Source organism: Chamaea fasciata, unplaced genomic scaffold (genome assembly GCF_029207755.1).
Source record: "Chamaea fasciata isolate MVZ Bird 193981 ecotype frontalis unplaced genomic scaffold, bChaFas1.0.hap1 SCAF_37, whole genome shotgun sequence".
NCBI classification, from domain to species: Eukaryota; Metazoa; Chordata; class Aves; order Passeriformes; family Sylviidae; genus Chamaea; species Chamaea fasciata.
Window position 1 is genome coordinate 930,810 of NW_027094122.1, and position 15,855 is coordinate 946,664.

General features: G+C 58.1%; 1 protein-coding gene and 1 pseudogene across 1 annotated transcript in view; one reads left to right on the plus strand and one right to left on the minus strand.

Annotated features, from left to right (window-relative positions):
* Positions 1–15,855, minus strand: part of LOC136303562 (uncharacterized) — a gene marked incomplete at its 5' end in the record, with an annotated part of 1,177,971 nt that overhangs the window by 169,220 nt on the left and 992,896 nt on the right. Inside the window, one exon of the mRNA XM_066207196.1 lies at positions 2,299–2,677. Within this exon, the coding sequence (XP_066063293.1) occupies positions 2,299–2,677 (379 nt within the window). The remainder of the gene's footprint in view (positions 1–2,298; positions 2,678–15,855) is intronic.
* LOC136303543 (maestro heat-like repeat-containing protein family member 7) lies at positions 7,208–12,282 on the plus strand (annotated as a pseudogene).

Here is a 15,855-nt window from a genome sequence, read left to right on the forward strand (position 1 = left end):
CAAAATTTCCTACACGTGCTCTCGATGAAGTGGTGCAGCAGGCAGGACTTGCTCGTGCCGGTGCTGCAGATCACCAAGAACTGCCGGAACTTCCCACATTTGGTATCAAAATTCCCCAAAATCCCCTCTTGAGAGCCCAAAATTCCAAAATTTGGACTCAGAATCTCCTCTGGGGACCCCAAAACTCCTGAAAATCCCCTTTAGAGATCCTAAAATTCCCACACTTGGACCCAAAGTCCCTGCTTTTGGATCCAAAATTCCCCCAAAATTCCCCTCAAAATTCCCAATAGAGGCCCCAAAATTAAAAAAAGTTCCCAATAGAAAACCCCAAATTGCCCCATTTGGACCTCTACATTTCCAAGAATTCCCTGTACAGAGCCCAAAATTCCCTCCAAGGATCCCAAAATTTCCCTACAGAGATCCCAAGACCCTCCCCAAAGCCTCTATATGCTCCCCCAGGCTCCCATAGAAGCCCTATAGACCCACCCCAAACCCCTTTTAGGGACCCCCGCAGATCCCCTATAGACCCCCCAGACCCCCCCTAAATCCCCTATAGAGACCCCCAGACCCCTTCCCAATCCCCTGTGGGACCCTCCCCCCCAGCCCCTTTTAGGAAGCCCCAAGCCCTCCCCAAATCCCCTGCAGAGACCCTGAGATCCCCTAAATGGACCCTCAGACCCCTTCCAGGGACCCCCAGGCCCTCCCAAAATCCCCTAGGGAGACCCCCAGATCCCCTAGAGAGACCCCCAGGCCACGCTGAACCCTCTCGAGATCCCCTATATATCCCCTGGAGCCCCCTCAGAGCCCCTTTGGGGACCCTCAGACCGCCCCAAAACCCCACACAGGGACCCACGGACACCCCCACACCTCCCCGGAGCCGCTACAGGCTCCCCCAGATCCCCGACAGACCCCCCAAGCCCCGGAAAGGCCACCCAGACCCCAATAATCCCCAAAAGAGACCCCCAGAGCCCCGGATTTAGGGACGCCCCGACCCCCTTTACGGACCCCTACGGACCCTCTATAGACCCCTCAGACCCCTATGGAGCCCCTATGGCCCCCCAAACCCCCTTTAGGGACGCCCAGACCGCCCTAAATCCCCTATGGACCCCCTTAAACCCCTTACAGACCACCCACTAAACCCCCTAAAGACACCCCCAGGTCCCCCCAGACCCCTGGAGATCCCCTATAGATCCCCTATAGATCCCCCATTGCCCCACCGTAGGTCTCGGACACGCCGGAGCCGGCTCGGGGGACCAGGAACAAATATGGCGGCGCCCGGGGGAGCCACTTCTGGGTCATCTGCGCATGCGCTGGACGGAACGCACCAGCAGATGGGCGGCGCCCAAGGGAAAAGAGGCGTGGCCAATGAAAGGGCGGGGAACGAATGGAACGAGGCGGGGTCAGAGAAAGGGCGGGAACTGGGAGGGGAAAGGGGCGGGGCCAAGGGGAGGCGCGGCCCTAAAACCGCCGGATTTGCCCTGAAATCACCCAAAATGCGCCTAAAACTCTCCAAAGGGGCCTCAAATCCACCCTAAACCCGATCAGGTTTGGCCTCAAATTATCCAAATGGGATTAAAATCCCCACAAAGTGGCCTAAAATTACCCAAAGGGCACTAAAATACACCCTAAATCTCCATGGTTTGGCCTCAAATCAGCCAAATGGGGTTAAAAGAATCCAAAGGGCTCTAAAATCCAACCAAGGGGCCTAAAATTGAACAAACTGGTTTAAAAAAAAACCCACACAAAATAGCCTGAAATCACTCTTAAATCTCTGAAATGGGTGTAAAATCCAAACTGAACGTACCCAGTTTGGCCTAAAATCAACCAAAAAGATCTAAATCACCCAACATGGCCTGAACGCCACACAAAAGGACCTAAAATCACCAGAGAAGGACTTTGTTTGACATTAAATTATTCAAAGAGGCTGAAAATCCACTCATAAGGGCCAAAAATAACCAAAACGAAGGGGCCTAAAATCTCCCACACACACCTAAGATCCACCCATGTGGGGCGAAAATCATTCAAAGGGACTTAAAATCCACCAAAAATATCCCATTTTATCATAAAATCACCCAAATGAGCCGAAACCAGATCCGAATGGGCCTAAAATCATCCAAAGGGATAAAAAATCCACCCTAAAGCCCACCAGATTTGGCCCCAAACCACCCAAAGTTATCTAAAATCCACCCAACATGGAACACAGGGAATGTGGGTCACCGGGGCTCTGCCCAATGTGGCTCCTCCAGTGGGGGCTGGAGCTGGAGCCGAGCTCGAAGCTCTTTCTGCACTGGGGGCACTGGCAGGGCTTTCCTGATGGTGCCTTTGTTGGTGTTGGGTCAAGGCTGAGCTCTGTGAGAAGCTCTTCCCACACTGGGGACACTCTTGGGGCCTCTCCCCGGTGTGGATGCGCCGGTGGATGATGAGGTTGGAGTTGTGCCTGAAGCCCTTCCCGCAGTCGAGGCAGCCCAAGGGCCTCTCCTCTGTGTGTGTCTGCTGGTGTTCAAGGAGCTTGCTGCTGACCCGAAACCCCTTCCCACACTGGGAACCCTCATAGGGCCTCTCCCCAGTGTGGATTTTTAGGTGCAAGCTCAGGCTGGCTCTGTGGCTGAAGCCCTTCCCACATTCCCCACACTTGTACGGCCTTTCCCCAGTGTGGATGTTCTGGTGCTGGATCAGGTTGATTCTGTGACCGAAGCTCTGCCCACATTCACCACTCATGCTCTGGCCATCTGTGAGGTGATGATGTAACTGGAGAAGCTCCAGTCCAGAGGAGGAGCTATGAAACCTGGTTCTGGGGTGGAGTGGCGACATGGACTAAATTCACGCTCCTTTGATGCAGGGCATGCCCTGAAGTTGGATGGGCTGCCTGCATCTCCCAGCTGAGCATCACCTTCCATCTCCTGCTGCCGCTCAGCAGCTTTTCACCAATCCAGGGGTTGGGATGTATTTGTTGCATCAGCAACTCATCAAAGAAAACTTGTTTTGCAGTCACAAGTACGTTTCAGATTGTTTTATTCCCGAGCATCCCTGACAACTAAACATTGAGCTTTTGTTGTGCCTGAGGGCAAGTGAAGCAGCAGCACGGTGGCCGAGGCTGGGACGCGCGACCACCGTGCCAATTGCCCGGAGCGCCGTCAGGCAGTGCCGGGATCCCGGCTGCAGTTCTGGTCCCCACAACGGAGGAATCGCAGCCCCTGCCTCAGAGCCTGTCAGAAAGGCACCCAAGTGAGAGCAGAGGGAGGGCACCCTTCCAGTCTCTCTTGGGCATGGCCACAAAGCAGCCCCTGCTTCTCCTTCCTCCGCCTGTGTTTGGGGTGTGCTGACGGCAGCGCCAGCCAGGTTGTGCTCTGTGTTCCAAAGGCTGTGGAGAGCGGGCATGAAAAGTGCTGTGTGCACAGCGGAGAGTCCTGGAAGGTGCTGGCAAGAGCGTCCTGCGGGAACAGGGCTCTGGTCTCTGGCCGGGAACAGCCTGGTTTTGCTGCTGTGAGCGCAGGCAGGAGTGGAGGCAGGTGAAGAGGCAGCGGGCGGCTTGTGTTTGTAGAGGGCCTGGGGCTGCATGTGCGAACCTCCACCTGGAATCACACTGGGGGGAATACGAGCTAGAGCTGGAGCGCCTGGCCAGAAAGGACCAGAAGGAATTCAGCCTTGCCAGGGTTTCTTAGGAGTGTGTTGGTGTTCCCCAGGAAAGTTCCCAATGTGGAGAAACGCCTCTGGGGAAAAGAGGCTTGCTTCTCAAGGAAAGCACTTTCCATGGAGCTCCCAGTGAGGAAGGTGCAAGTGTCCCCCTTTAGCTGTCTGTGGTCCTTTCAGTCCTTGAGGCCCGTGGCACTTGGCAGATGGAGAAGGGAAGGGAGAAGGCTGTGAAGAGCAGGTTTGGAATCCACCTGGACCTGCAGAGACCAAGGCAAGCACCTGCAGCAGGGTGTGTTACCCCCACTGTGGACAGAGGTGTGAGCAGGAGCATCTCTGAACAGCTGCGAGCCCCAAAGCTGTCTTGGAGAGCTGTGAATTCAAAGGCCTTCATGCACACACGTCTCACATCTTACCTGTCTGCTGTGTTTCAACTCTTGGCAATATGCATTTTTGTCTTGCTCGCTGGAAGCGGCTCCGGCCCAGAGGGCCAGCACCGAGCTGGGCTGTGTGGGCCAGGCGGCACGGAGAGTCTTGGCTGATCTTGCTGTGTCCCTGGCCTCAGAAAAGGCTTGGAAGGTTTGCCTCCCAAGGCGCCCTCTCATCGGCTCTTCCTGTGCATCTTGGAGAGAACAAGGCAGGCGTTTCTGGCAGCTGGGCATTAGCAGGCCTTCAAATGGGGGCGTGTTGTGGAGCAGGCCCAGCTGAGACACCCTGAGAGGAGCCCAGCACTCCTTGCTCCTCTCTGCTGACACGTGAGCCTTGTCTGCTTTCGGGATGACCCCGGCTGTGTCAGGGGGTGCTGCTACGTGGACACGAGACAGCCGGTCCTGTCCTGCTGGGTCCCAGCAGTGCCTCGCAGCAGTCCTGCATCCCCGTCAGGATGCCGGCCAAGAGAGGTCCTGCAAGCTGAGGCAGCTGATTTGAAGCTTGTGCGGGTGCCTACGGGTCAAGGCCAAGGGTGTTCCCTCAGGATAGAGCAGTGCTGAGGGGTCTCTAGAATTCAAAGAAATCAGCAGACAAATGCATCGTCCGCCAGAAGCTCTTTTATTGGCAGGAGGGAAGGGGTCTGCACTCCACCACAAGGCTTCTTTGCCTCGTCTAAATTTCAGTGGTTTTATGTAGGAATTCTATTAAAAATACCATCCATCTTTACACTGCTGAGGTGATTGGATAGGCAGGGGGTTTACAAAGAAATCCATTGTGTCAGATTCCTAGACTTGAAGCTAATGTCCACCTGCTGGCCAGGATCGGTCTCAGCGCACCAAAGCAGCTCGTCTTCCTCATCCCTTGCCTGCACAGGGCTGATTCTGTGGCCGCCCTTAGGTCTTCTGGAAGGTTATGTCTAAAGCTTTTTGTCAAGTCACTCTCCTGTCATGCTAGGCTTCCAGGTTTTTCTTATGTTAACCGGTGCTAAGTACTTAAGGATATCTGTGCTAAGTACTCTTTGCTTCTCTAAATTGCCTGTGCTTCCTTCCATCAAACAAAGGCCTTGTTTCATTCCTAAATGTGCCTGATGCCGCCCAGGTCTTTTGGCACCGCTTGCTTTCCTGTGGCAGGTTCTACCTCCCCCGAGAGTAAAGAGGGAGCTGGAGAAGGAGCTTGCCAGGCTGCTCTCCATCCTTTAGCAGCAGTCCTGGTGAAGTGGACAAGTCCCAGCTGAGCGCAAACGTGCAAATGGAAGAGCCGTGCGCAGGAAGGGTCGGCGGGAAGAATGATCCAGGAACCGATGGCCTGGCAGCCTGAGCTCGCTACCGGGGAAGGCCTTGGAGCACATCGTCCTGAGTGCCATCCCACGGCACGTGCGGGGAACCAGGGGGTCTGCTGGAAGACGGGAAAGCTCTGCTGAGGGATGGGGACACCTGGGGGACTTGGCAGGGTGCTGGCGAAGGAGTTGTCTGGAAGGTGAGAGGTTGAGGCTGGAATTGGAGTCAGTTTGAAGGCAGCATCTGTGGTTTAGCACAGCTTTGGTTATGGAGGACAGAAGGAATAGCTGGGACTTTTTCTGTTCGTGGTCCTGCTTCTCGTGCAGAGAAGAGGGGAGAGCTGTACTTTCTCGGCCACTTAGGTATCTGTAGCAGGATAGGGAGGATTAGTCCTCCTGCAGTCTACTCATTTGTTTGGGCTACTTTTGTAACACTGAGTGGACTTTCACTTGCTGGAGAGCCTTTATTCCTTAAGAGAATTAGGTTCTTATCATCATCCCTTCAGAGAAAAATGTTCGAAACCAAAGCAAGGCCTTTCTTTTGCCCCTGTGTAGTCTTATGTTTTGTACAGTGACATTCAATGGATGACCTTAAGGCAAATGTGTTGCTGCTTTGAGATGGCAAGGAAACTTCCAAACCTATCACCTTCTCGGGCCATTCCCATGAATTTAGGAAGTTTGCAACTTTTTGGAACTACTTGAGTTGAGCAATGGGACGTAAAGCTTTCCTGAACTGAGCATTCTTAAATGCCGGATCCTTCTATGCCTTCGCTGCCAGGGTGATTTTGTGCTGCAGGAAATTACTCCAATGAGAAAACAATTTCAGCATGGAGTAACAGCTTCTGACAAGAGACCAAGTGTTGCCAGCAGCTGCTCCAGGTGCTCCTGCTAACATCCCCTGGAGGAAGGAGCACAGCCCCCAATGCACCTGGGCTTTGGCTGCCCTGTGGCAGAGAAGCCCCCCGGGGCACAGGTCTCTGGGGCAGGAGATGACACCAGCACTGCCAGGGCTCAGGGGGTGGCAGCTCTGCTTGTGCGGGGACTCTGCCACACCTGCCGGTTTCAGCGCTCCCCTGGCCCCAGGGGTCAGAGCAGCGCTGGTGCCCTGGCCCACACGTTCCTCGTCTGTGTCACACCTGCGGGTTTAGGACGGCCACCGGCCGAGACGTGTCCCAAGGAGGCCGTGCCACCTTCTGTGCAAGGCCCCGTGCCCTTCCCGCTGCGGCTGCGTCGGCAGCCCTGGGGGCTCCTTCTGCTGCCCTGAGCCCGCAGAGCAGGGCAGCGTTTGCCCGTGGTTTGAGGCGCTCCGAAAGATCCTGTCTTAGGGCTGTCTTAGACGCTTGGGGCGAGGGATTCCTTCCAACCCGGGCCACTTTGGCTGGGCTGGGGGCGGCCCCAGGGCAGGTGGCAGTGTGTGCATTGGCCCTTTGTGACACGGTGCAGCAGCGTGGTCACTCACCGTGGCATGGAACGGCACAGGGTGTCCAAGGAGCCTTCGTGACACATGGTGACACAGGTGCTGGTGGTGATGCAGCTGTGCCACTGTGCTCGGAGCACGTGACGGGACAGGACAGGATAGAGCGGTGTCGTGAGGAGCCCCCTCACAGCACACTCGTTCGTGTCTGACCCGGAGCTTTTCCGAGGCGTTATTCCTGCCGCCGGTTGACCTCAAGGCCAAAGCACAATCCTTGACCAAGAGTCACCCGTCCTTGTGGCAGGAGCCCTCGAGAGCAGAGTGCAGGACTTGCTGTCCTGAACTCTTCCCAGCACTTCAGTTGTGTCGGTGCCTTCCAGGCACCGCTGCAGGACTTGCTGACTCGGAGCTTTTCCGAGGCACCTCTCCTGCAAGTCCCCATCAGTCCAGTCGCTGACATGGAGCAGAGATCCCCAAGAGTGCCCAAATTGGCCAGCGTGGAAGAGGAAGGTCCTGGAGCTGCCCCAGTAGAGGAGACTGGGCTCAGAGGATACTCTGAGGACCTCTTCAAAACCAAGTCCAGTGCTGCCCTGCTGGATATGCTTGTAGAGGAGGGATTTTCCAAGCCAAAGCAAGTAAGAAGCCTGTGACCAGGGTCTGATCCTCCCAGGAACTGCTTGGCCTCCCAAGCCACCCCTGCTGGTCCCTGTAACCCTCCCAGGCCACCCAGTGTGCGGAAAGGGAAGCACTTCTCTGGGGAAGCTGGGGACATTTCTCCCTCTGGCAGCTTTCCAAGTCTTCCCGTGCCTTCTCCAGGCGCCTGCCATGGTCAGGTACATCCACCAGTGGCTCCTGGCCAATGAGTACTCTGGGCACAAGCTGTTCAGGACCCTGCTGGATCTCACCGAGGCACAGCCTGCTGACGTGGTGATGACTCTCCTGCGTGTGGCCCCATCGTGTGACAGGTATGGGGCCCACCTGCCCAGAGGGCTCAGGGCTCCCCAGCCCATCATCCTGTACAGCCTGTCCCAGGTGTCTGAGCAAAGGAGAAATCCAGGGCCCTCCGGCTGCTCCCTTCTCCAGCTCTGGCATGGCAGGCCCCGAGCCTGCTGCCGTGCTCCCTCCCTGCCCCTCGGGGGTCTGTCCCCACAGGGCTGGGCTGCCTGCATGCTGCTGGCAAGGGCCAGTGGGCAGAGGCAGAGCTGGCAGCCAGCTCAGCTCCCCCCTGCAGCCCAGGCCACGGTGCTGTGTCCGAGGCCCCCCTGAGACAGAGTTCTGACCCTGCAGAGCTGCTTTGTCCATGTGGAAGGCCATCCTGTGCTCCCCCAGCACTGCGAAGCCGGCGCAGATGATGCTCCTCCGTGTGCTGGAGGACTGGCCAGAGCACAGCACGTGCACCTCGGATGGGGACAAAACTGGTGTCTTTGCCCTGGCTGTGAGTTTCTGGAACTGGCCCCAGCTCACCCCACGGCTGCCTTTCCAGCAGCTCTCCACCCTCCTTCCCCCACCGCATCTCCCTGCCTCAGGCGCTGGGATGAAGCCTGGCCTAGGGGCAGCTTCAGGGGCACCGGGCCTGGTGCTCCCCCTACGTCTCCCCTGGCCTCTCCGTGCCACGCTGGGGCCCTGCCACACCAACACCTCAGCACTGTGTCGGGGGGATTCGTCCTTTGCAGGCAACTGCGGTGATGTGGAAGATCCTCCAGGAGCACTATGTCCCACTCGAAGTGAGGCTGTGTTTCCCCCGCCTACTTGTGCATCTGCTCTTCCAAGTGTTCTCCAGCACTTTGGATCCACCAGAGGAGATCGATACCTTCTGGAAGGCATGCCAGGAGCGAGACGGCCTTGCCACCAGCCCCAACAGGTGCTCCATCCCAGTCCTCCTGTCCCTGCCACATCTCCAGGGCAGGAGCCAGTGCTCCCAGCGTGACCTGGGCTTTGCTCTGCACACAGGTTTGCAGCGTGGACCCTCAAGTCCCTGCTCTGCCAAATGCGCTGTGAGAATGTGGTGGTGGCAATGGAACGCCAGCGTGGCTGGGACAAGCTGCTCCATGCTGACACCCACCACTATGCTTTGGGTCTGCTGGCCAGGTGAGACCCCCTTGACGCCGCCGCCCCCAGAATCTGTGCTCTGTGCTCGGGGTCCCCCACAGAGTCTCTGTGGCGATGAGCCAGAGGGCCTTGTCACCCCGGAACACCAAGCAGACTGGCAAAGGCTGGGAGAGGCGGGTGCCCACAAGGAGCCACCTCCCAAATGCCTGAGGTCCCCGTGCAGGATGGTGCTGAAAGAGCCGACCTCTGGGAGTCACTCCTGGGAAAGGTCTGTCCCCCTGGTTCACAGTGTTGGTTACTTTTTCTCCTGCCAGGCAGATGTCTTCTGTCTCCAAACCCTTGTGTTCCTGGATCATTCACTACCTGCTCCAGCTGCTCAGCACACGGCAGCCACGCTGGGATCTGCCCGCCCTGGTGTTCCTTGTGGAGGTGAGCCTGAAGGCCAGCGCTGCCTGGCTGAGCTGCCTCCCAGCTCTGTGCCCTCTCGTAGCCGCAGCTGCCTGGGACGGTGCCCGCGCCCTGTGCTGCTGCTGCTGCTGCTGCCTGGGCCCGGCCCTGTGCGGGTCTGGGCTGCTGTCGGCCGGGACCCCTGTCACTGCCCTGTGCCTTTCAGGTCCTCCAGTGCCTCAACTTGAGTAAGTGCAGCGGCATCGCTCTGGAGATCCTGTCCAAGAACCTGCGGAGCGAGTGCAGGGAGAGGCGTCTCTTGGCACTCAGAGGCCTCGTGGTGCTCGGCAAGAATCGCCTGATGGTGAGAAGGGGGCAGCGGCTGAGGCTGTGCGGGCAGCGTGGGGCTGGGGAAGGCAGTTGCTTGAGCTTGCCTTAGTTTTGGGTGCTGAGACAGCTGCTCCCAGCTCTCCCGCCTCCCACTTCAGCTGCCCGAGTGCTTCCACACAGGCCTTTGGCCTCTGAGCCCTGTGGCAGCAGGCTGGGCTTACACAGACTTGTGTTCCACACAGGCTAAAGAAATGTGGAACCTGACTGAAAGCCTCATCGAGCTCCTGCAGGAAAGTGATGGCGACATCATCAGGATGACCATTGTTCTACTGAAATATTTGTTTCTGTACAATGGCGTCCTGATACCCAGCCCCATCGCCCTGAGACTGGCTGAGGCGCTCCTGCCGCTCTTTGACAACGTAAGGCTCTGTGCCCCCAGCCACGGCCACCGAGTGCCGCATGGACACTTTGTGCCATGTGGATTTGCAGGCTGGTGCCCAGGTCAGCCAGAAGCAGCCCGTGATGAGGTCTTTTTTCCTTCCTTTCATACAGGATGATAGCCAGGTGCAGCTGTGCGCTATGTTTGCCTTTCAAGACATGATGGTTTCGTTAACGGAAGAGGGAAGAAAGGTGCTGAAGTCACACGTGCGCCAGAGCCTGCTCCCACTCTCCTTCCACTGCCATGACCAGAACAAGTGTGTGCTTGAGGTGAGCACTTGTGAGCTGCTGCTTCCCCCTGGGCAGGGGCTCGGCTGCCTCCTGCCCTGGAGCCTTGCAGGCTGGAGCCTCTTGCAGGCCTTGGCACAGGGACACTCCTGTGCCCTGAACTGTGGGGCCATCTGCGGCTCTCTGCTGCTCTCCAGGCCGCCCGGGAAACGCTGCATTCTTCAGCCAGATTCCTGAGGAGGAGGGATCTTGAACAGATGCTGCAGGTGGATCAGACGTGGAGGTTCGGCGAAGGACTGGTAAGGGACTGAAAGCCGCGGCCTCAGCCCGGAGAAGGCCCCCGAGTGCGGTGCCCACGGAGCCCCGGCCCAGCGGGGCCGCGGGGGGGGCGGCACCGCGCCTCCCCGGGCAGCAGCCGGCCCTCTGTCCCCTGCAGAGCCCGGCGCCGGCGCCCGCTGGCCGGGCCTCGGGGCTGTGCGGGCAGGGGAGGCCGGGGCTGGGCGCGGCCAGAGCCCGGCCAGGGGCTGAGCCCGCGCCAACCCTTCCCTCCCTGCTGCCGCTCTCTCCAGCTGGCAGACGACAGGAGCCGAGCGGCCGAGCACCTGCGCCGGGCCCTGCCCTACCTGGAGCACCCACAGGAGCCCCTGCGAGAGGCGGCCATCAGGTTCATGGGTGAGCCACGAGCCCGAGCCCCCATCCCCGGCCCGCCGCAGCTCGGCCCCGGCCCCGGCTGCTGGCCCGGCTGCGGCGGCATCCGCGCCCGGCGCCGTGGAGCCGCGCCTGCCCTCGGGGCCGCTGCCGCCCTCTGGCAGCCGTGCCCTGGGGCGGCAGCGTGCGGCAAGGGCCCGGGCCGAGCCCCGCCGGGGCAGGAGGCCGTGTGGCCACAGGGCTGGCAGCGCCGCCGGCAGGGCGCCGTGCCGCTGGGGCCCTGACAGGCTCTGTGTTCCCAGGGATGGCCGGGCGGCACCTGAGGGGAAGGAAGGAAGAGCTCGAGCTCATCTGTGCGGGTGAGTGGGGGCAGCGGGCTGTCAGCGGGGGCTGCCGGGGGAAGCCGCACGCTCTGGCCCGGCTGCGGAGGGCTGTGCTCCCTGTGCGGACGAGGGGTGGTGAGGGCGGAGCACACGGAGAATTCGGGGACACGTCGGGGATTCATGGCCAGCAGTTTGGGCTGATCCTGAATTATTAAAAAAAATAGGAATATCGCCCTAATGCCGATATCCAACAATGATGGACAAAAGACTCTCCAGCAGTTTAGAGTTAGAAAGTGTATGTTTAATTACGACGCCGGGCAGCGTGCGGGATAGCTCCCGAACACACGCGCGCTCACAGAAGATCACAGGGTCTTTTTATGTACAGAAGGATTGAATACCCAAAACACAAATGTATATTCATGACTTTAGTACCTCCCATTCCCCGCTTCCTATGGTAATTAGCCAAAAGCTATTAAGCATGCGTGGTTTGTTCTTTGAAATGGGTCGGTGGTCTTTTTTATGGGGCGGGGTCTCAAAATGATGAAGTAAGTGAGTCTTCTTCACTTTGACTTTTTAACCTTTTAGTGTTGCGTGACAACTGAATCCTGTTTTCCCAGGAGTATTTGATTTCTGAATTCATTGTCCTTCTTGAAGCCTATTGATTAGTCAGAATACACAAACATAAGTTGACAGGCCCCATGATTTATCAGTTCCTTAAATCCGGCTTCTGCTTATCAAAGGGGAAGTCTATCTGTCTTACTTCAGCAATATCCAGTTAAAGTCTGTAATTCTTCAAAATTAATGTTTCAATCCCCTTGGTCCCTGCTCCCTCGTGGCCATGGCAAGAGCGGGCTGGGGTGGCCCTGGCAGGGGGCTCTCCTCGTGTCCCTGCTGATCAGGGCTATGGCCCCGTGTTCCTCTGTCTTGCAGCCCTTGAAGACACGGCAGATGACAGCAGCCCTGCCATCAGAAACCTGGCCATTGAAACAGCCTTGGTCCTCCGGGCAGTCCAGAGAGCTCCGTACTCCATCCTGCGGAAGCTGCGAGATCAGCTCCGCAGGGCAAGGAAGACACGGCCTCGACTGTCGGGCCTGGGCTGGCTGCGCTGCTGGAGCTCTGCGGAGAGCTGATCTGGGACACTCTGCCTGCTGGGGCCAACTGAGCCAGCGGGGATTTTCTTCTTCTAAAGGATTCTTCTTTTCTTCTTTCTTTTCTTCAGTATGTAAATATAGGATATGTGTTACAATACACGGACTCCCAGGATTTTTCTTTTGCTGCCCTGGGTGCACAGGGGAAGAGGGGGAAAAGGGTGCTTTGTGCTCAGCAAGCTGCCCAGGCGTGCAGCCTTGCAGGGAAAATGGCCAGAAGCCCCTCGGCCCTCGGTGGTCCTGCGGAAGCCTTTGCACTGCCGAGAGAGCGCGTGGGCGGGGGCCGGAGCTGTGGGCATCCCTGCGAGGCCGGAGCCTGGAGATGGCCACAAGCCCTGTGCCAGCCAGGAACCGCCGTCTGTGTCCTCCTGCCCGTGTGCTGCTGGCCGGATTGCTGAGGGCTCCGCGGTGCCTCTTGATCGGGCTCCTCTGGAGCTGCTGTGGGGCTGCGCCTCTGCTGCCGGGCAGGCTGGCCGGGCTGGGGGAGACTCTGAGGGGCTGGGCTGGTGGGAAGCCCTGAGGAATTGGGTGTCAGAGGCCACAAGCAGCCCCTGGGGAGCTGCCATGTTCCTGCCAGCCGGCTGCTCTGGCGCTCCCCCAAAGTACCTGCGGAGTGAGTGCAGGGAAAGGTGTAACCTTGCGCTCAGGGCCCTTCTCGAGCTCACTGAGGATCCCTCCCTCAATGGTGACAAGGGGGCAGTGGCTGGAGCTGAGCTGGGGAATGCAGTCGCTTGGGCTTGGCTGGGCTTCGAGAGCTCAGGCAGCTGCTCCCAGCTCTCCTGCCTCCTGGTTCGGCTGCCCGAGGACCTCGGGACAGGCCTTTGGCCTCTGGGCCCTGTTGGCACCAGGGCGGCGTTTCACGACTTGTGTTCCTCACAGGCCAAAAAAGTGTGGCCCCTGACTGAACATTTTGTGGAGCTCCTGCGGGACACAGATGAACAGTCAGTCAGGATGACGGCCGTGATGCTCAGCTTTGCAGTTTTGGACAAGGACATGCTGAGACCCAGCCCTGTCGCCCTGCAGCTGGTTGCGGTGCTCCTGCCGCTCTCTGACCATGCAAGGCTCTGTGCCCCCAGCCACGGCCACTGTGTGCCCACCAAACACTTGGTGCCCTGTGGGTTTGCAGGCTCACGCCCAGCTGAGCCCCGAGCAGCCGATGCTGAGGTCTTTTTTTCTTCCTTTCATAGAGGATAACGGCCAGGTGCAGCTGCTGTCCACACTGCTCTTCTGAAAATTGGTGACTGTTTGCAGGGCCCCTGGGAGGGAATATTGGGGTTCCTGGCAGCAGGATCCTTGTGCAGCTTCAGGCTGGGGTGGGCAGCACTTCCATCTGCAGCTTCCATGTGCTGCTCCGGCAGCTGCTGCTGCTGCTGGGGACCCTGAGGGAAGAGGCCACGGGAGGGATGGAAATGCTGCATGGACAGCAGCAGCCAGGGCCAGGAATGAGCTTTGCCTTCCTGGCTGCTGAAATGAGGCTCCTTTAGTGCAAGAGGAGGCAAAGGCAAAATCAATTTCAACAATTCAAGGAAAACTGTGGAAAATTGGAAGCCTCTCAAAATGTCACACACATTCATCTGGGAGCTCTTCAGCGTTGGTTCTTGTAAAAAGCCTTTCCCGTTTTCCCTTGGCTCTGAGATTCTGGGAGCCACCGCTGGGCTTCAGGGTTCAACTGATTTTTATTTTCCAGATTTTTAAACAGAGCTCTGAATTGGGCATCTCTTGCCACTTTTTCTGCTCAGAACCTTGAGAAAGGTTCTCTGCTCCTTTGAGCCACATCTTGAAGGGTGGTTGGCAACCATGGAATGCTCTGGGAAAGCACTTGATTGACTTCAGGGCCAGGCTGGAGAGCTCAGCCTGAGGAAAGAACTGTTCCAGATGCCTCTGTCCATGTCCAGCTCCTCACAGCTGAGTCCCTGAACACACTGGGTGGTTTCTAGGGATTGATTTTCCCCTCCTGTTCACTTGGAGGTGATTTTGCCATCCTTTAGAGGAACATCTGACCAGCCCCTGCCCCCATTCCATTTTATTCTCTCCACTTTGAAGCTGGACCGCTGGGTTTGACATGTAAATTGGTAGTGTCTCCCCGTTCTTCCCTCCAGCCCTCCATTGTGACTTGTATTAAACACTGCAAACGGCCTCATTTGTCTGGTGGGGAAGATGTGAGGTGGAGAAAGTTAACAGCATTTGTTTTCATGAACCTTGTGCTAGTAAAGAAAAATGAGGTTGGTCATTTTGGTGTGGTGCTGAGTGTTGGGATTTGGGAGTTTATTTCTTGCTATTGTTCTTATTATTTATTAGTGTTACTTTTCACTGGTCAGATTTTTAAATCTTAGACACGATTAACCAAGGCTGGATGTAAGTCATTAGGAAAATTCCCTTGCACTTTCCACTGGGATTAAACGGTTCAGTGGACTCCAAGTTGCCAGTGGATTCTAAAGATGGGAAATCCTGTTAGTGGTGGGTTTGGTGTGGTTTGGAGCTGGGGAAGGCTCTCACCCCCTCCCGGAGGTGCCCCAAGCCCGCTCTGCTGCCACGTCTGCACTCGCGGCCCCTCACGGCTGCCCTGCCCTGGGGACACGGTGGGACCCCGCTGCTGCCGGGGCTGAGGCTCCTCACGGCCCCTCAAACCCCTCCTGGCTACACAGAACCTCTCCTGGCCCCTGACAGCCCTTCATGGCCCTTCATTGCCCCTCCCGGCCCCTCAGGGCCCCTCCCGGCCCCAGGCGTGGAGCTCCTCCCGAAGGAGAAGGGGCCGGGCCCTGCTGGTTCTCCTTTTATTTCGGTCGTTTCGCAGCCGTGAGGAAAGAAAGGCTGAAATGGAGCCTTTGCCCAGCGGTTCCCTCCGGGTCAACTGCGGCCGAAGCTCCGTGCCGGCGCTGGCCCCAGCACCAGCATCCCCGCAGCCCCGCTGGCCTTTGCTGTCCCCCCGTGTCCATTCCCTGTCCCCGAGGCCCGCCCGGCTCTGGCAGCAGCAGGAGCCGCAGCGCAGCGGGCGCCGGCCCGGCCCGGCCGGGGCTCCCGGGCAGGAGCAGCAGCAGCGCCGGCCCCTTCCCACCTGCTCCTGCCTCGCCTTCCAAGGCCTTTGTCCGGCTCCACTGCGGCCTGGAGCAACGCTCACCCGCCAACAGCCCAGACTGCTCAGGGCCCGCCTGTGCTGCCCCGACCCAGCCTCCAGAGAAAGGAAGGGTCGGCTTCCAGCGCTGTTTGCAGCACTGTTTCACTCAGCCCGAGGTGACGGCAGGAGGCTGCTGCTGCCTTTGCCTTGGCAATTGGAGATCGCGGCGGCTGCTGCACCCCTCTGGCTGCCGACTGGATTTTATCAGGACAACTACAATTGCCTTTTTCCATCCTTGCTACCCGCTGTGCTTTTGTGACAGTGAACTCAGTCTTTCTGTTGCAGGCACCGTGCAAAGAAGAGATTGAAATGCTCCCAAGTCCCCGGGCACTAAGTCGAGGGGAATTAAAGCCACACAGGCCACATTTGCAGCGCTCCAACACAGCCCTGCTGCTGGTGCTGCTGAAATAGAATCAACTTAGAGAGGCCATCACATAAAT